This window comes from Rhinolophus sinicus, chromosome 13 (genome assembly GCF_057876585.1).
Source record: "Rhinolophus sinicus isolate RSI-liver-muscle chromosome 13, RSI-T2T, whole genome shotgun sequence".
In the NCBI taxonomy this organism is placed as follows: Eukaryota; Metazoa; Chordata; class Mammalia; order Chiroptera; family Rhinolophidae; genus Rhinolophus; species Rhinolophus sinicus.
The window spans coordinates 50,558,664-50,578,621 of record NC_142513.1 but is presented as its reverse complement, the minus strand read 5'-3'; the positions used below and the strand labels follow the sequence as shown (position 1 = coordinate 50,578,621).

Genomic DNA, 19,958 nt, shown 5'->3' with positions numbered 1-19,958 from the left:
GCCTAGAAGTTCCCCAAGGGGGGTGGCTCTGGGGACAGCACACTGACCCCTTCAGCGATGTGCTCAGAAAGCAATAGATTCCTACTGAAGGACTGGAGTTCCTGGGCTACAGCAAAAAAAAGCATGAACGGTGTGGTCACTCACTCCCGGGTTGTGAAAGCATTCATGAGGCCCAAGGAACAGAGGTTAGAAAGTTTATCTGAGAAGATAAACACCAGCAGAGAGGCTGCCAGGGGCAGAGTCTAGAGTAGAGAGAAGCCCCAAGATCCTGTTTAGCTGGGGTTTTATATTCTCCAACCAGGATGTACATTGCTTTAGTCTTGCGTTGTGGTCAGCTTCGTCCATTGGGGTGGAGGAAGGTGTAGTTAAACTTGTTACCACAACCTTTGAAGATGTATGAACTTAAGTTGGGGCCAAACGGCTGCCCCAGGCCCGTTTCTGTTTTACTGATACCTATCTTACCACCTTTGTACACTATATTGCGTGCGAACTGCAGCGTATCTGTGCACACATATGTAAATACAGTACAATGAATGACACAGTAAACTGAAATGTTAATAGATTTTGAATTACAGTAGTACCTCGATTTTCAAACGTCTCCGTTGACGAACATTTCAGTTTACGAACGAATTACGTTAGAAAACCGAGGTACCACTGTATTAGAATGCATGGCTGATGGCCGTTTGTTTCAGTTCCTAGCATATTGCTGTTCTTATGGCCCCAATGACAGAAGCTACTCATTTCTTTCTAGTCATGCTGTTACCTTTGTCCCTTTTATCAGGGTGTGTCATCTCACCTAGCTTGTCTAGAACCACCAAGTGGTTTCAGCAAACACTTGCTCAATATAACTGTGCAGGTGTTATTTGCAAAAACAGGACAAAGGCAGCATCCAGAATTCCGGGTCACTGACCACATTAGACTCAAGGACTGGCCTGTTTGTCCTTGAAACCACATCCTCGTCACAGCCTCAATGGGAGGAGTGTATCTCCCCATCCTTTGACTTTGGAATTGGCCAGGTGGCTTGCTTTGATGAATGGCAAGCAGGCAGAAGTAACTGTGTCAGTGAGTGTGGGCCCAAGAAAACTCAAGTGTTCCCTTCTTGTGCTTTTGCCCAGTTAGCTAACTTGTCCAAGGAGAATGAAACGTGTAGAACTGAGCCACCCTCATTAATCCAGACCTGCAGTGAAGTGGAGCCACTGTGAGAAAAAGTGGCTATAGCGTAAAACCTGAGGTACTCACCTCACCACCTTGTTTTTAGAGCAGGCCTCCTCGGAGGTAACAGGGTGTGAGGGGTGTGATTACGCATCTAGGAGCCGTGAGGAACCTGGCCTTGGCCTGCGCCCCAGGCAACTGGGACGCCCTCCCCCCCAATGTCCTGAACACTGGGACAGGCTAGCCCTCTGCTGGAGTCCCATCAGCTGACAGGCAGGAGCTGCGTTCCCTCTAACTCTTCACAGCAGTAATTCATTCTTTGTGTGATGTTTGTATGGAGGGTTAAATAAAAACTTCCAAGGATGCTGGTTCCTGCGAATCCATAAAGCCTGGCTGCTTGGAATAAAGCTTTTGTTATTCTTTGTGCAGAAAAACACACAGCAGGGATCACAGATTCTTACTGGCAATGTTGAGTTTTATTAAGAATTTAAAAATCTAAACATTTGCTAGAGGACTGAGCAAGCTGCCTGGAAATGATGCCCTCCCACATTTCCATCTCAGAGCTGTTCAGAAACCTCAGCGCACGGTACCCCAATGACACGCAACTTGGCACCAGTGAGTGCCCTTTGTTTTTACTATTTGTAGAAAACTGGCATTTAGAGTTCAAGATTTCTATTAAGCAATGCTCACGAACTCCTTTTTGCTGATACAAACAAGGCTACCATTCCATGTTCAGAAAGCAGGACGTGTCCCAAGTGGACACGTGATACGTCCTTATAGGAGCTCAGGCCACACAGCTCAGGACCCATTTGTGACTGGATCTTCTTCCATCTCCTCTTCATCATCATCGGTGGGGCCTAAAGAAAAACATGAAGCCGGAGTCAATACGGATGTTAGAGAACGTGCTCGCTCAGTACGTGAGAGCCCTTCTGTGAGGTGGCTGCACCCTAGGCCCTGACTAGGTACAAAAACCCAACCGCAGGCTCCGCCTCGGAGGAGCTTCCAGTCCACAGAACATACTAGGTCTTTGGCAGGTACTGAAGGGAGGGTCAGTTCCCACAGACAAGGGTCCCAAAGGTGCTTCATGGAAGGCAAACTCACTGCCTCCCATCCTGGCAAATCCCTCCTCCATCACGCAGCCTGCAGCGCCCCATGTCCTGGCATGCACTCTGCTCACTGTGGGCTCCTCTCACCACCTTCTCCCCAGGCCTGCACTCCACGCACACTGGCCTCTTCAGTCTAAGTGTGCAAGGCTCCCGTTTACCACGGGACTTCCCTGTGCAGCTCCCAGCGGTCCTCAAACACTTTGATTTTAGGACCCAAAGAGCTTTTGTTAATGCAGATTACATTTATCAATACTAGATTAGAAACTAAAACTGAGTATTGTAAAAACCAGTCATTTATTAAAATAAATCCATTACACGTGCATGTTTATCTTTTTATAAAAAGTAGTATTTTCCAAAACAAAAGGTTGTTTTAGAAAAGGTTGGCCATGTTTCATATTTTTGCCTATCTCTGTAAAGCCTGATGAACAGCGGTCTGTTATATTCTTGTACGGGCTCCATCATTCCACCCGTTCCAGTACAAGGTGTGGATTGAAGGGTATGCAGAAAATCAGCCTCGCACAAATGTGCAGTTAGAAAAGGGAGGGGTACCTCACTAGCCTCAGCAGACAGTTGTGGGTATTCTTTTTGGATACTATGTCAAAACTTGACAAAGCGGTGGTTTCTTCAAGGTTAGTTTGCAGTGTAGCCTGAAACCTTACCAACAAGCTTTTTATCGTCTCTGACTTGAAAACCCATCAGTCTATCTTGTCCTTTGAATGGATCATTTCCACATGCATGATTTTGTAACATCATTTGGAAAACACGAGTTATGCATGTCTCCCAAATGCTGACCCATTCATTTTACAATACCAAAAAAAAAAAAAATCACATTCAGTAATACCACCGATTTCCTCTGAAAAGTCTGTATGTCATGGTTACCGTTGTGGGTAAAAGTTTTCCAGCTTATATTTCTGCTTGATATTTTGAATTTTAGCCTTGGTAACAAATACCATTAGTTGTTGTCCTTGAAGCGATAAGCTCACTTCATGTTTGCAAAGAGGCCTGCTTCTCAACTGAAACAAGGGCAAATAACCACCGCAGTTATACGCAGACATGCCTCCCGCATACCCCTCTTCTGTCACGCAGGACAGCAAAAACATGTGCACTCCATGGGTGATAGTTAATACAATTAGCAACTCTCTCTGCTTCGTGAAGGACACACTTAAGCAAATACGATGACTACTAACGTCCTCCATGCACTGCTTGCTTTGATCTGTGCCGAGGCACCAGCTGTTTTATCCACCATTGCCCCTGCACCACCAGTGTAAATGTTAACACAATGAAAAAAGTGTGCAAGACCTTGGTGTTATTATAGCAAGTTTTGACCTCACTAACCTCCAGGGACCCAAACACCACACTGGTCTAATTAATGTCTCACTCACTTTTAGCTTCAGTTCAAACATTATTTCCCCAAGGAAACTCCCTGAGCTGCCAGTCTGGCTAGAGGTCCCCAGTCACATTCATATCAAATCTTGAAGTGTACATCATTTTAAGTAGTTTTTACTTAACGTCCCCAGTGCCCAACAAGGTAGCATTCAAATGCTGGAAGAGCTAACGCTTATCAAAAACTTGCTAATGTCAGACCCTGTGTTAAGTGCTACCTGTATCTTACTTCGCCCTCCCATCAACCTTGGGACTATTGGGACTATTATTATCTCAGATTTAAAGATGAGGAAACAGATTTCAGATTAAGTGGGGATTAAGAAATTTACCCAAGGACAGAGCTGGCGAAGCTCTAGAGCCTGTGTCCTAAGCTATATCCTATAAACAGAGGGTGCCAAAAAATGTATACACATTTTAAGAAAGGAAAACTGTATTAAAATTGTAATGCTCAATATATACCGGTAACAAAGGATGAATACAAGTCATGTGTGACGTCTGCAATGACAAGAGGGGCTCAAAGTGGTTCCCATCAGCGTCCAGACACTTCTGATGATGGCGAACTACTGCCTGAGCAACGTTGACCAAAGTGTCCATTTACATACATGTTTTTGGCACCCCTGGTATACACGAGTAGAAGTCCACACTGTGCCGCCAGGGTTCAGTGTGGCCTCATAGCCATGAAACAATGTTTTGCTTCAGATGTGACATGCAAAGCCCCAAGTCCTATGATATAACATTCTAGATCAAAGCATTTCTCTTCAAAGAGCATTTAAAGGGATTTCGTAAACATCACATCACACAGTAATGAGGCACCATTCTGGCATTCTTGGCTCATGGCATCTAAACGGTTCTGGAATCTCCTTGGGTACCGTAACTTTGGGAGCACAGAGACAGAACATGCTTTCCTGACCTGATCTGCGTTCTCTGCCAGGTATCTGACCGGACTGCAGCAAGCCCTTCAGCCGCTCCACTTCAGCCAGAGTCGATGCGTTCGCAATGGCATTCTGCAGGACAGGGACAATGGAGGCGACAGTCAATTTCATCTGAGGTCCAATCACCCAGAAAACACCTAGAGATTCATGTCAACTCTTTGAGTTGGAACATTAAATAGTTTTGTGTTGGGGGAAGAATTTTACTGGCACACTGAAATCAACCCTCAAACCAAATCATCAATTTCCAAAGTTGGTAAGAAGATGCAGACCCTCCTACAATAGAGAAAATATTCGCTGCACGTCCTTAAAACTTCAGCGAATTGAGTTACCTATTTAGATGGTGTTCCTGGGTAATTTAGAAGGCAATGTTATAAAATTAGGATATCTCCCTGCTCCTCAAGCAGGATCTTTAGATAGCAAATCTTTGAAAATAAAAACTAAGACAAATGTTGAGACAGCACTCAAAGGTAACTATTATAACTGTCCAAATAAACACATCCTGGGTAAATGACAATGCCTCCACTTCGACTGGCTCATATAATTAATTCAAGTCAAAGTTTGGTTAAATAACAGCTTTAAGCTAGTTTTTCCTTATACAGAAAGATAGCTGGATTCTAACATCTGTGTGTGTGTGTGTGTGTGTGTGTGTGTGTGTGTGTGTGTGTGTATAAATCTGCAATTGTCAGAACTTGGTTTATTACACAATTTTGTGTCCTGAACCCATGGCAGCTACTCCAGCCAGAGAGTCCTAACACATTATTTACCTTGATTGCTTCTACATCCCCTGGAGACGGCCCACCTTTCTTTTTGTCAGTTGGCAAACCAGCACCTGGATTGAAACTTGGGAGGGGAGGGAAGAACATAACTGTCAAATCCAGACGGACAGAAATTGCTTCTCTTTTACTTTCAAAAGCTTTTGAAAGTAATTCAACCAGTGTAGTATCTTATCTTTGTTAACAAACTGATACAAGAAACTCTCTCCTTCAGAAACACCACCCAGTTCATCTCCCTGGCAAGAAAGCAGGATGTATATAATGTCCCATGAAGACCGAATGCTGAGATATCTGCGTTGCTAACCTCGTAGACATCTCATGTGATGTATGGACCGCTGATGGTCACGATTATCATCACACAGACTTAATACTGTCATTAGTCACAGGTGTTCTGTTAACTTCATAGGAGGCAAACTGCCTGACAGACAGTGTTTCTGAAGGTGAAGTGGAGTGAAGTTGGATATCCGTATCTTACGTTTTGCTTCTCCTGGCAATATCCTTTGCAAGCTGTGCACCCCGTTTGCCCTTGAACATTTTCTCTGCTTCCTGACGCTCCTACAGCAACACCACACACAGAGTTAATGGAAATAGGAATACCACATGCATTTAGATGCAGTCCTCAGAAAACATGGAAGAAAATTCTCCTGAAATACTCTGGTCTGGTAAAAATACCACAAAGCCAATTTCAAATGAAAAGGAGACACAGTGGTCTTGCCTTCTCTCTACTGAAGCTCCCTGAAGAAAGAAAGACCCTCTCCTGGGTTCCAGGAGGGGCTCCCAAGGAACTAAGATGGTTTAAAAGAAAAAACAGAACTCCCAATAAAGGGAAAGTCATTCTAACAATTAAAGCTGCTGAAAAATGGATAATACTAAGTTCCCCCTAGGGAATGGTCTGTTGTTGACAGTGTATCTCAGGGATGAATGCCACATCAGGCAGCTTTAACTCAAAGCCCTACCATAAACTCTGCTGTGGAAAAAAAAAAAATCTTACTTAACGTTTTCTGTCCCACATTTTTACTAGAAACCAATGGTAAAACTCATTAGGCAATTAAAAAAAATCAATTACAAAAGGATAAAGAAAAAACCACAAATCTATAACGACAACCACCAGAATAATACTTACTTTTAGTTTCACCTTCTGGAAATCCAGTACTCTGACTTGTGGAACTTTGTAAATTACATACAGTCTATAGTGCTTCTTATTTGTCACAGGATTTCTTAGAATACTACAAGAAAAGAAACAATATAATGCCAATCTTGTTTGCAGCACAGTAGTCAAGGTCTGTTTTAATAAAACCTAATGAGTCTATAAATTAAGGAGAAGTTCACCATTCTTCATATTTAATTTCAATACATAACAATTTAAGTAAGATTAAGAAAATTTTAATAGAGCACTTGGCCCAAAGAAAACATTTTCATTATTTGTTTTCAAAAGGTAGTTTTTACTAACTGGTTGTTTTAAGGTCACGACTGGTAAGGGTGTTGTTTTAAAGGACCTCACTGTTGCCACCAGATTAATTTCCTACCTTAGATAAGTCAGTGATTTGAGAGATGCCAAAGGGTCCAGATCACCCTGCAATAGAACAGCGACAGATAAGTACACAGATGCCACTCCATGTTTCGATACTTTGAAATGGTGGCTGCCTCTGGGGTGAGGACTCATGTTTTTTTCATTCGTTTTACTGCTCCAGGACTTAGCGTGACACTAGCACATCACAGATGCTTAATAAATTTCTACTGAATCAACTGGTGAATAAATTTGAGCTTCTTAAACTTAAAATCTTCTGCCTCAACAGCAGATGACGTCTTCATGGGTTTTTATAAAACATAATAAATACATAACAAGTTTGGGGATGGGGTTGAAAAGTTTACAGACACTGTATTGTTTAGAAGGGTAAAGGTATCGATTAACTTTAATCAATATGTATGTTTTAATTCCTAGGATGCTAATTATGAATAGTCTATGTATAATTTCTAAATTGTGAAACTAGAAAAAAACGAATGAACAACAAAGAAAGTGCAAGAGAGGAAGCAACAATAAAGGTGAGAAAGAGAAATGCAGAATGGGTGGGACAGTTTAAGTTCTAGAAAAGACAAACTCAAATATATTAGTAATGACATTATATGTAAACAGACTAAATACTTCAATGAAAAGACAGACTTCAGACTGGATTAAAAAAAATGCTATCATGCAGCTTTCAAGAGACAAACATAAAATATAAGGAAGGCATAGAAACCTGAAAGTAAATTTTGGCCGGGAAAAGATTTATCATGCAATTACTAACTGTTTTGGTCTGTTATCGCACATAAAATAGACGTCAAGGTAAAAGATCATTAATAAGATACAATCACCACACAATGACAAAAAGGTTCAGCAGGAAGATATCAACAATTTAAAATGTATATACATTAAATATGATACCTCAAAATATATCAAACTAAAACTGACAGAACCACGATCACGTGAAGGTTTTACACACCTCTTTCAGTAACCGATAGGACAAACTCAGCCTTCATCTTTGCAAACAGCTTTCCACCCAATTGCAACATATATTAAAATACAAACGGCCCCTATCGTGCCACGTATTTCCTATAAACGTGCACTTTGGGTTGAATCCCTCATATATTTTAGAAAGGGCAGGGCCTCTGGCCTCAGACCAGTGCTTTCTTATTCCTGGCACCAAGTATTCCTTTGGGAATCTGAGGAAAGCTATGGACCTCGTCCATTCGGAAAGGAACAATCAGGGAAATAGGGAAGGAAGGGAAGGGAATAACAATCCAAAACAAGTTATATAATGTAGACTTAAACATCCAGTGTTTCAGTGAAAAATTTAGGTTATAAAACAATATTCGTATATAGTACGATCTCAATCTTGTTAAAAAATTATACACACAGAGCAGACAATTTAAAAGCACAAAAAGACATAGGTTGAAAAGACCACATCCAAACAGCGAAAATGAAATTTGCCCCTTATCTCACAGGAAAACTAATTCAAAGTAGATTACTGATCTAAATGTGAAGAGTAAAACGACAGTTTCTGGAATACAATTGTCCAACAAAATTTAATGCATGTCACATATGTAGTCAAACATTTTCTAACTATATTAAAATACAAAAAAGAGGTGGAACTAATTTTCATGATGCATTATTTAACCTAATACCCAAAATATTATCATGTCGACATCAGTGTAACAAAAGCATTGATAGTTTATCCTTTTTTTTGTAGTAAGTCTTTGAGAGCTGGTATGTATGTCAGTTACAGTAAATCTCAACTCAGAGTAGACACCTGTGGCTAGTGGTTACCATACCGGACACTACAACTTTAGAAAACAACATGGGCAACTTTCTTTATGACCCTGGGGTAAGGCTGAAGCTTTACAGACCATCAAAAGCACTAGCAGCAACAACAACAACAAAAGATTAATTGAACTACACTTAAATTAGAAACCTCCCCATCAAGACACCTTGAGAGTCAAAGACAAGCTAGAGAGGGAACAGATATTTGCAACACATACTTGTAACTGAAAAAGTTCTGATCTTGACTTAATTAAGAAGACAATGAAAAAGGATGATGAGATAATTTTCTGGATTTTCCAAACTTTCTATAAGAAACATGTAGGACCTTTACCTGTTTACCTCCTCCCTTCAAATACATTTTCTTGAGTGAGAAAGGTGAAAGGATTAGGAAGTACAAATTAGTAGTTACAGAACAGTAATGGGGATGGAAAGTACAGCATAGAGAATACAGTCAGTAATATTGTAATTAACTATGTATAGTACCAGGTGGGTATTCAACTTCTTAAATTATATAAATGTCTCACCACTATACTGTACACACACCTAAAATTATATAAATGTCTAACCACTATACCGTACACCTAAAATTAATATAAAATCATACTGAATGTCAACTGTAATTAAAAAACAATAGTCACAGGGATAGATAGAACAGCATACGAAATAGAGTCAATAATATTCTCATAACTACGTACAGTGTCAGATGGGTACTAGACTTTTTGGGGGGATCATTACATAAATTATATAAATATCTAACCACTATGCTGTATACCGGAAGCTAATATAAAATAACACTGAATGTCAACTGTAATTAAAAAAATATATATATATATATAGTCACAGGATGTAAAATACAGCATAGGGACTATAACCAATAATATTCTAAAAACTATGTACAGTGAGACATGGGTAATAGATTTATTGGGGTTATTTGTGAGGTATATAAATAACTAATCACTACGTTATTTTGTACACCTGAAATTAATTTTTAAAAAATGGAAAAAAAAAACCCAACATAACAAAAACTCCATTTCCCCCTGCTCGACTTACCAGCTCCACAAGACTGTTGTTGGTGAGAATGAGTTCTGTGAGACACGGCAGAGCCTGATCAAGGCCCTCACCTATGCGGCTAAAATAAAAACAGAAAGATGTAGTAAAAGTGAAAATTAAGTAAGCTAACAATTGTATCTAGTCCTCGCTCAGAGGATTTCAGACTGCAAAGTCGGAACACCCTTAGAGACCTATCTTCCAATACCCTGTGACAGAGGGGAAATGAGGCATAAAGATGAAACCCTGTCTGAGATCACAGGGGTGGTGAGAATGGGATGATTTTAGAACCCACGCCTCTTGAAAGCTGCCTGGGGCTCTTTCCACTACGACACTGTCCAAAGAAACTAAGAAATGTGTAGAACAAATGATGTAGCTCACTTCATGGTTTTCGGGCGGGCAGCACAGAAATATAAGTGATTCTGCACTCACAGCTCAGCTACAAGACACACACCATGATTTACTCCTGAGAAATATGCCTATTTAAGAAATAGCAACCCACCACCCAGAACTTCTTAAGGACATTTTCTATAGACCTTCAATAACTTTTCTCCAATAAAATTTACACAGAGATAAGAGGGTCAAAAAAAAAAAAAATCTCAATTCCAATAAGTAATATTTTTAAAATGTGTTGTAGTTAAAGAAAAAATGGCAGAGGATATGAGGGAAAAGAATTACTTTCCACTAGCAGACACTTACCATATTCTGTTGTTGTTTACTAACAATGTTTTCAGTCTTCTCAACAAAGGAAAACCATCCAGTTTCCTGATTTCATTGTCAGAAAAATCAATAGCATCAAACTGGTCCAAGGTCGCACCTAAATTTTCAATGACAGGAATCTTATACCCTGTAAAATGGAGGAAAAAAACCCCACACAAGTATTAATATAATTAAAAGGCACCTTCAAACACTGGCAGTATCACACGGTCATTTGACTCAAAGCTTCCATTTGTTCAGAACGTGTTTACCTAGCACCTATGCCTTACCAAACACTGCAAGGTACTGGCACATAAAATGAGGAAAAAGTTGCAAGTCCCGGCTGCCATGAAGCTTACCGTGTAGCAGTGGTCATGAAGGTGTTGATGACAACGAGGATACTTAGGGACATTAAGTGGTAGCTAACACTTGTAAGGGTATTTGCAAGGTGCCTCCTACTGTTCTAAGCAAGGCCCCAGAGCTAGTTAAGTGGCACAACAGGAATTTACAGTGAGCTGCTTATTGCCAGTGTCCAAACCTTTTTCATACACAGGGGACAACATTTCTCTTTTGCCTTCCCACAGATCAGCTTCATACAACTCATCAGGATACCCTCATGATACCATGGCAGTTTCCCCTTACTTCACCTCCCCCATCTCCAATCCAGGGTTGAAGGTCAATGATTTATACCCAATGGTAAATCATTCTACGAACAATTCACTCAAATTCTCACTGACTTGTCTAACATGGGCTTAATTATTGTGCTAGATGCTAGAAGCGAAGAAATGAACCCAGCCAAGGTGAAAGGAAGGCCACAGTTCAGAGCTATAGGGGCTACATCAAAGTTAAGTGCTGCACCAATTATCCTCCACACCCCACATGCTTCAGACTTCAAGACCACAGAGGTCAACCTGGGCCGGGAAAGTGAAAGTGGTCCGTTACTCTCCAATTGAATCTTTCTCTAAGAAACTTAACTGCATCAAAATAAAAAACAGGGCAGAGCCTGAAGCACGGCAGCTTCTGAGACTCTACAGGCCCTGTGGGAGCAAATCTCAGGCCAAGACTGTACAATCTCATCCCTGGAGAAGCTGCTCTTCGGGTCCTTGTAAGGAAGATGGTGAAGAAAATTTGCCTTCATTGGTGGATGTGAGCTTTTGTGTATTAGCTTTTACCTGTTCTTGCATGTGAGGTGATTTCTGTGCTGTGATCAGGGGTTGAGTAAATTCCCCCTTTGGTCTCATCCTCCCGAGCAGGGGACACATGAGGTGAGGCTGCTTTTCTGTCGTGCTGTGAGGTGATGGTTAGCTTAGAGTTAAAGAAATTCTTGATCAGAGGTTGAGAGAATTTCCTTTGTTCTGTTTCGCCCGCATCAGCAGAAGTGGAGAAGTAGCTAAGTTATATCAGGACGACGTGACAGGCACATCGCCAGGCCTTGTTGCTTATGCGGATGAACTGGCCCTTCGGCCAGATGGGCAGCGTTCATATCAGTAATTGCCCGACCCTCCCGGAACTGGCCATTCCCTGAGGGGGAGGCGGGAACAAGAAACTTGGCTCTAAGCTACATCTGAGAAAATATTTAAGACAGACCTCAGCTGGCAGTGTAATTGTAATTAAAATTTCGTCATTTGTCATTAGTAATTCTTCATCATTCTGACATTTTGAAGACTTCCAGCAACACAGCTTACACCACCAGGGGATGTCCTGACTTCCAGCCGTGGACCTGGTGAGGGCTGGCTGGTTCCCGGCCTCTCCAGTGTTAGCCTTCTTGAGAACTCTTAGCATTTTAGAAACTTGTATGCAGCTTGCAGCTTGCAACATCAGAAGATGCCCTAACTTCCAGCAACAACAACCACCACCACCACAACAGCAACAGCATTCTGGAGAACTTGTTAACAGTTTAGAAACTTGTATACAGCTTGCAGCTTGTAACGTCAAGGGACGCCCTAAGTTAAGTTCCAGCAACGAAAAACGGCAGCGAAATTCTTGGGAACTAGCAAGCAGCGGTGCGGGAGACGCCTGAGTTTCTCTCAGCTACAGACCTGACAAGGTTTTGACTTACGCCTTTTCCTACGGTTTGGTGAGCTTTTGGCACCAACTATAATAGTTACTATCCTATAGAGCTTATTACTGCTTTTGGATACTCCTTACTGATGTTATTTGTGTATTTAGCCGAGTGATTTTTGATCAATACTAAACATGTGTTGGGATCTCTTAAACTTATAAGTATATGTAATCCTTTGACGTGACCTTGTTATCAATGTATATAGTTTAGTCTTAACCACCTTTACTTTCTGTCACTAGCACGTTCTATTAATTGCCTTTGCCTTTTGCTTTTACATATTACTAAATAAATTTATTAGACATTGCTAAATAAATTCATTAGCTCCACTCTAGCGTGTAGTCCTCTCCCCTTTCTTTCCCCCGCTCTCAGGACAGCCCTTCCCGGGATCATCTTCTGACGCGCCGATGAAATAGCTGTATTCTCAGCGTCTTGCCAGGCCTTACTAAGGTCGAAATAGCTCCGGGAATCTGATTAGTTCGGAGAGCTTTCACCACTTACACACGACACCCGGCAGAGCAAGCCTCGAGGGAACAGTTCACTCCATAAAACGTCCTGGTAAAAGGGAACTATCGGACAATTGGAGCTAATTAGGGCGGAAATATCTGGGCGACAATCGCTTTTGTTCCCGACTTCGTTGCCTCCCTCACCGATTAGAGACAATTAACACGCATCCTACCTACACTCGCACTAGAACGCATGGACTGAGTAGCAACCACTCGGTGTATCTCTCCGGCCCTCAAACAGCGCGGCCCGAGGAAGCGTCCGAGGAGGCCTCACGGAGGCCCGCGGACACGGACCAGGAAGCCATCGAGTCGGCCCTGGAGCGAGGACGGACCAGACACCTAGGAAGAGCCTAAGGGATGGTCACTCGGTAGCGCCGGCAGGACTCGGGCCGCGGCGGTCCCGGCGCAGCCGCCCGCTTTGGGGCCCAACCTGCAGGCACGCGCGGGCCGAGCTCCAGCCCGCGGCACACGCGGCGGCGCGGAGGCGAGGCCCGGGGACGGCCCGCCCTCTCCCCGGACTCACCCCGAAGGTCAAGCTCGCGGTCCCGCACGGCGTTGGTGTACTGCGCCGCCTGCTCGATCAGCTCCGCCGTCAGCTTCACCATCCTGCCGCCCCCAGCTCCCGGCGCACGGCCCGCAGCTGCCTCCCGCCACACACAGGTCCCGGCCTGCCCCGCGCCCGCCGCCAGGCAGCACCAGTCGCACCGCCGCGTGCGCGCGCAGCAAGACGTCCAGGCCGAAGCAATCGAAGAGCCGCGTCTCCGATCTCGTTCTCCTTTGAGGTCCTGGAGCGCGCCGAGGGCGCGTCTAGTCCCGGGTGCTTTCCTAGGGCGTCTCTGGAGTCTGGAGGACCCCTGATTCCAGACATGTGTGTCCGCAAGTTAAGCAAAATGTCAAGATACCCGAGTGGGGCTTTTTCAGGCATCAGGGCACCTGGCGGTGATGGTGGTGGGCACCCGTGGGATTCACGAAGGGTCCAGGACTTTGGATTCCCGTCTGGGTCCTGGGCTCTGGCACCCGGGCTACAACCTGAACCCCGGGGCTGGATCACCTGCTCCCGGCCAGGCCGCTGGGACCGCTCGACCTCCCAGCATCTAGCACCTGGGCACGGTCGACTTTGTGGTTAGGCCTCCAGACAATTACATGTTTATTTTAATGCATGATAATACATACAGGTGTGCAAGTCAGAGGTGTGCAACGTGACGAATGATCACAGAGTGAGCACGCCGGCGAGAACTGTCGGCCCTGCTGCAGAAACCGAACACTGCTTTGAAAGCGTCCCGTCTGAGAATGATAGTTTTATTTCTTCCTTTCCATTTTGTATACTAGTTCTTTATTTTTTTTTGCCCCGTGGCATTGGCTGGAATCTTAAGTACAATGTTGGACAGTGGTGATAGGGGACATCCTTTTAGCAGGCATCACTTCATAGCCAAGGGGGGAAAAACTTAATCAAGTGATCAAAGTTACTATCACCAATCATGAAACAAATCAAAATCCTGTATCACCTACTAGGATACAATGAGAAGAACACATTACTTCTGGGAGATTCCGGTTAAAGACATCTGACCAGAATTGAAATATGAGGAAACCTCAGACAAAGACACTGAGGGTCAGCATACAAATAACTGGCCTGTTGTCCTTAAAAGGTTCAAGGTCATGAAAGTCAGGGAAAGACTGAAGAACTGTTGTAGGTTGAAGAAGACTTGAGAGACATGAGGATTAGATGCAAAGTGTGATCTAAACTGGGTCCTTTTGCTAAGGGCATCCCTGGGACAACTGGCAAAATTGGGATGCGGTCAGAGGACTAGACGGTAGGTAGTACTATATCCATGTGAATTTCCTGAACTTCTGATGATTATATAAGAGAAGGTCCTTGTTTATAGGAAATAGCCTCTAAAATATTTGGGGGTGGATGGGTAATAAGGTATCATATAGGTAATTTACTTTCAAATTGTTCAGGAAAACATTTCTTTGTACTGTACTTGCAACTTTGTACTGTACTTGCAATTTTGTCTTGTGATTGTTTCAAAATAAAAACGCTGCAACAATCCAAACTTCACTTACTCCCACAGAGGACCACCAGGTGGAGTCCTTAGACCAAAGAGCTGGTTTTGGCCCTTGGCGTGCAGGATTGAAAAGAGCTTATTTCTTTACTTTAAAACAGGAAATTTGTATGGGTTTTTTATTGCTTCAGCATATGGACAGGGAGATAAACTGGAGGCAGTTGTATTAACCTTAGGTTATCTCTATGAAGTTGAGAACAGATTTTCTGTTTTGATTTCATTTCTTTTAGCTAGAGAGTCTCAACCTCAGCATAGGTGACATTTTTAAGCTGGATTATTCTTCGTTGTGGGGCTGTCCTGTGCATTCTATCATGTTTAGAAGTATCCCAGGCCTCAGCCCACTAAGTGTCAGTATTTTTCTCCAGTTGTGACCCCCAAATACCCCCAGACATTGCCAGATGTCCCCAGGGACACAAGACTCAACCCCGGTTGAGAACCACTGTTTTTGGCAACGAGATGTTTTCTGCTCTGGGCACGTGGACTCCTATTTGCTCAACAAGGAGTGTAGTAGGTATCTGATCACCCTTAGTGTAGCTGGTACATATTGGGGTAGGGGGCAGCTTCGGGTGGTGGGAACTGAACCCCAGGGCATGAGACGGGTGCTCAGTGTTGCATCACCTAGGGGTGCTGTTCTGTGCACAGACAAGCCACAGAGCCTGGGTTGTCAGGAAGGATAAGGCCTGGGTTCAAGGAAGAAAAGAAGCAGAGAAGTCCGGAGCGGGATGCTGTCTCCTCCTTTCCCACGGCAGCCAGCACCCAGTCGCCTCCAGCTGGCTGGGCAGAACCTGAAGATGCTGCAGAATGGCTGGTGTATTACTTTTTGTTCTTATTAAAATGCCCTTCTTTTGTACTTTACTTCTCCATCTCCTTGCCTTTCCATCCTCTGATGTAAATCTCCACCTTTTACCAGCTCCCAGGGGCCCCAGCATACCCCAAGCATTCAGGTTTAAGCTCCCTGTGGCCATATTATCAATGATTTAAATGCAATGAATGACCATCCCCCCATATTCAAGGACACTGCACTGTTGGCCTCACTTAGACCATGGTGCCCTTTGGTTTTTCTCAACCTCTGTCCAGCCCCCTTGCCATTACAGCTGTGTCTTCTGTAAAAGGTGCAATTCTCCCCAGCTCTTTACATAATTACCAGGTATAAAGTCCACCGTGGCCTGGGGGGGATGGGGATATGCACCTGGGGATCACTTTGAGGTGCCAAAGAATTTGGGGACAGGGTAAGGAAAATGTCACCCCCTGGAAATAAAGCTGGTTTAAAACAAATGCATCATGGTTGCCTTTGGTCAGCTGCACAAGTGACGCCCCCTGCTGCAGAGAGAGCCAGCCTCCCTCCCTGGGCACGTGGATGGGAGCAACCTTGCCAGTAGGTGGCCCAAGGCAAGTCACTTTACGTCTGTGAGCCTCCGTCTGTGAAATGACAGATTTACAGGAAAAGATCCATGATTCTGTCACATAAAATAAATTCCATGAACATGTCCTGCTCCAACTGAGTCTAGATGAGGTTACGGTTGGGCCATTTGCAAAAAAAAAGGCATTTTATGTCGTCAGTCCTTTTTAACAAGGTGGCATTTGGTCCTAAGAATTTTGTGAACAGGTTCCCAGCTGCCCACGGCACTCGTCAGCCCCAGGACAGGCTGGCCCAGCCACTGCGATGAGGGTATGTGCGCTCCAAGGCTGTCTGGCTGGCTTCCTGTAGTTGGTGTGCTTTGGGAATAAAAGTTTATTTCTGAGTCAGTTCTAAACAATTTAGACCATAAGCGCTCAGTGGGCAAAGCGCTCTAGCGGCTACAAGGGCTCCCCTCCCCCACCAGAGACACTCAGCTGCTGGTTTTAGTCTCATGTGAGTCTCCTGGGGGAGGTTGAATCCCTATCAGTCATCAGCCCATTCCTGGCTGCTGTCTCGCAAATACACCCACTCATTTCCCCACTGCCCCCTCACACTGACAGGTCTGGTCAATTCATGCTCATGCTGGGTGGTGTCGGGTTGTGGGCCTTACCCCCATTTTCTGACAGCATCATGCTACACCCCTCCCGCTAGGTGGTCACAGGAAGAACTCCCTGGAGCCTCTTTCTGTTGCACAAACCTGTCCCTGTGGCCACAGCTGATGGGACCCGTGAATGCCGATGAAGGCAGACCAACCAGGACCAAGAAGCAGACTCAGAAAGCTCCACCTGGGAGATGTTGGTGGTCTTGTCATTTGTCCCATTCACTGCTCCAATGCAAAGGGGTCCAGGTGACATTTAATGCTGGTCTTAGGGTTCCCAAGGCCCAGCAGAATCCTTCCCTGAAATTCTGAGTCAACCCTGGGATCCTAAAACAATGCCCCTCAGCCACTTTTGTTTTTTCCTAAGTCAATTCTAGTTGGTGAATTTCCTTTATTTGCAGCTGAAGGATTCCTAGCAAAACAAGCTTCTGAACTTGCACAGAGGCCACGGTCAAAATCGCATGCAGCATGGAACGCATGGTGCAGGGGTTTCAGTTTCTGTGCAGAAAGAAGCTGTAACCTAATTCAATCAGGCTTGGCAGCCATAGGTGAAGGGGCTTGCAGTCTGGGATAGAAAGGGAACATCCCTCTAACCAGCCGCTCCACCCAAGCGGGCTTCTGTGGCCTGAAGAGGGTCTGTTTGCCAAAGGACACCCTGGGGCTGGAACTCTGGGATGTCTCCCGTGACTTGGTCCCATCAACATTCTCTAAAGCTAAAGACCTTCCATGTAATGACATCAAACAGTTCTGGAAACCACAAATACAACCATTTCCCCCACTGGTCAGCACCTGTGTTTAACTGTCGTGCCTTAGAAAGAAATACAGGCTCCTTTGCTGTGGGATGTTAACTCTTTTATTAATTTAAGGTTAACACTGTATCTGCTCTGTGGATTTGTTTTCTTCCGGAGTTGTGGATTCGCCAAACACCCGCTGGATTTCCCCCCAGCCCCCCAGGGATAAGTCAGATGCATTCCAGTCAAAGAGCGGGGCAGGGCAGGATGGAGAAGGAGTGAGCTGGAAACAATTTAAGGCAAATGTTACCCCCTTATTGCAGGGACTCGATCAAGCAGATCTGTGCATTTCAATGAAAATATATGAACTCTTTGTCAGAATAACATCGGTACAAATCAGAACATTTAGCTTATAAAATGCCTACACAGGTTTGGCAGAAAGAGGTCCAACCGTGTCGTTGGGTTCAACCGTCCCGAGTTGCAGAGGCCAGGTGTATTTTAAAAGCAATTCCGCGAAATGGGAAGTGACAGATGATAAACAGTTCACGGGCTGGGGTGACACTGTGTTAACAGGAACTGCTTGGTTGTCGGGGTCTTTTTTGGCTGGCCCCCGGGGACGCCTTCAGAAGGCTGTGCAGCGGGTACAGGGGGTCATTCGGGCCACAAGACTCCTAGAGACACAGACAGAAGGCAGTGACAGGGAGTACTCGGCTCACGCAAAGGACAGTCCTCCAGAGAAGGAAAGGGTCTCCCCATCCCGGTCTGGAATCTGACTTTCGAAGCCTGCGATTTCAGAAGTCGCTGGCTGTGTAGGAATAGAGGCTCCGTCCCCAGTGGTCGCACATTTTATGTCCCCAGGTCTACCTTATCTACAGGCTGACCAAACCACCCCCCACCAGCCTGCTTTGCAGCAGGCAATGAGCAGGCGTGCCATGTGGCCCGTCGTCACGCGTGGGGACAGCCAGGTTCTGCGGGCTGGACCCGGTGGCTGAGGCTGACTACGGAGCTGCGGGAAGCTGGGAGAAGAGCGATGTGTGAGGCCAAGCGTCTTGACTGTCTGCTTTGGTCTGGAAGCTTCAGTAAACTTGTGGTCCCAGAGGCTGCTCGGAAGCTGGAGCTGTGGATGCCCAGAATCCACTGGGTTCCCGGGTGGAATTTGCCAGAAGAGTGCAGCCAGCCAGTGCGTCTGGGAGGAGCTGCTCCTGGAGGCCCACCGCCTGATCTGGGTGCCCCGAGATGCTGCCGAAGGGCCTGGCTCCTGGGGGGTAAAGCTGTCAGGCAGGGCACCACCCCGAAACGGGCTCTGGCCCACGGTCTGGAGACAGGTGGACAGACGGCCGGACGGCCCGCAGGGGCCGGAGCCCCTACCCGGCCAGGAGGCACGTACGGCAGCAGAACTGGATGAAGAGCTTCCGTTCACACAGCCGGTTGGACTTGACCATCTCGCAGAACGTTTCGTCCGCTGGGGCCCCCCCAGGAGAGAGAGCAGAGATATGTCAGACTTTGGGGCCTGTTTCATGGTTCTAACCATCCCGCTGTACCGGGCCGGGGGAGGGGACACGGAGTGGGGGTGGCAGCCGGGGCAGCCCTCACAGTCACCCTGGTGACATGCAGGGGCCCCTGCTGAGCCTGGGAGACAAAGGGGGTTCAGGAGGCCTGGGGGTGCAAAGCACAGGTCAGGAGGATATTGGGGCCGTGCCAGCGGGGTCTCGGTGCTCATGTGCACCTCCTTGCAGACAGCTGTGCTGGGGGTGAGCCTGGGAGGGGACTCGGGGGGGGGCAGGGGCAGGAAGAGAGGCTGTTGCTGTGGTCTGGGGGGAGGGAAGGAACGGGAGGGACACAGTCGGCAACGCAGATGGAAAGCTCACGGGGAGGGCAAGAGCCATGGAGGTCAGCCCCATCCCTTGGCTGCTGGCTTTTGAGAATGTGTAGCCCTTCATGGGACCCACAGACCCTCCTGTGACCACCTCACTTTCCTGGGCTGGATACAAAACCTAAGCAGGTGACTTCCTAAAGAGGGAGAAGGGGCACAGTTCTGCAAACCAGAAAAATAACCAAACACCGAGGCAAGGAGGCCATCTCGTGGTCTGCAGGGTGTGCCCAAGGCTCTCTCTGCAGGCCCAAGGCTCGGCCAGGCCAGGCCCAGGGCCAGCTCTGTGCCCAGGACAGTGCGGCTCTGGCAGCTCCCTCTCCGGCACGCCAGGCCGCGGTGCCA

General features: G+C 45.6%; 2 protein-coding genes across 4 annotated transcripts in view; both read right to left on the bottom strand.

Moving 5' to 3' along the window:
• Positions 1–1,606: 1,606 nt before the first annotated feature.
• On the bottom strand, positions 1,607–13,634 carry SNRPA1 (small nuclear ribonucleoprotein polypeptide A'). 2 transcript variants are annotated; one of them, XM_019726624.3, is made up of 9 exons: positions 13,476–13,634; positions 10,391–10,538; positions 9,695–9,773; positions 6,873–6,919; positions 6,470–6,572; positions 5,822–5,901; positions 5,338–5,413; positions 4,552–4,645; positions 1,607–2,009 (listed from the first exon to the last, which is right to left on the bottom strand). In XM_019726624.3, the coding sequence occupies exons 1-9, from the start codon at positions 13,555–13,557 to the stop codon at positions 1,951–1,953; spliced, it is 768 nt and encodes a 255-aa protein (XP_019582183.1). In that variant the 5' UTR covers positions 13,558–13,634; the 3' UTR covers positions 1,607–1,950. The 2 variants fall into 2 exon arrangements, with proteins under 2 accessions (XP_019582183.1, XP_088645449.1); XM_088789323.1 differs by lacking the exon at positions 13,476–13,634 and adding an exon at positions 13,126–13,272.
• Positions 13,635–17,842: 4,208 nt separating this feature from the next.
• Positions 17,843–19,958, bottom strand: part of PCSK6 (proprotein convertase subtilisin/kexin type 6) — a 127,305-nt gene continuing 125,189 nt past the window's right edge. For both annotated transcript variants that reach the window (XM_074318149.2, XM_074318150.2), the window contains one exon: positions 17,843–19,205. In XM_074318149.2, the coding sequence (XP_074174250.2) occupies positions 19,108–19,205 (98 nt within the window). In that variant the 3' untranslated portion in view covers positions 17,843–19,107. The remainder of the gene's footprint in view (positions 19,206–19,958) is intronic.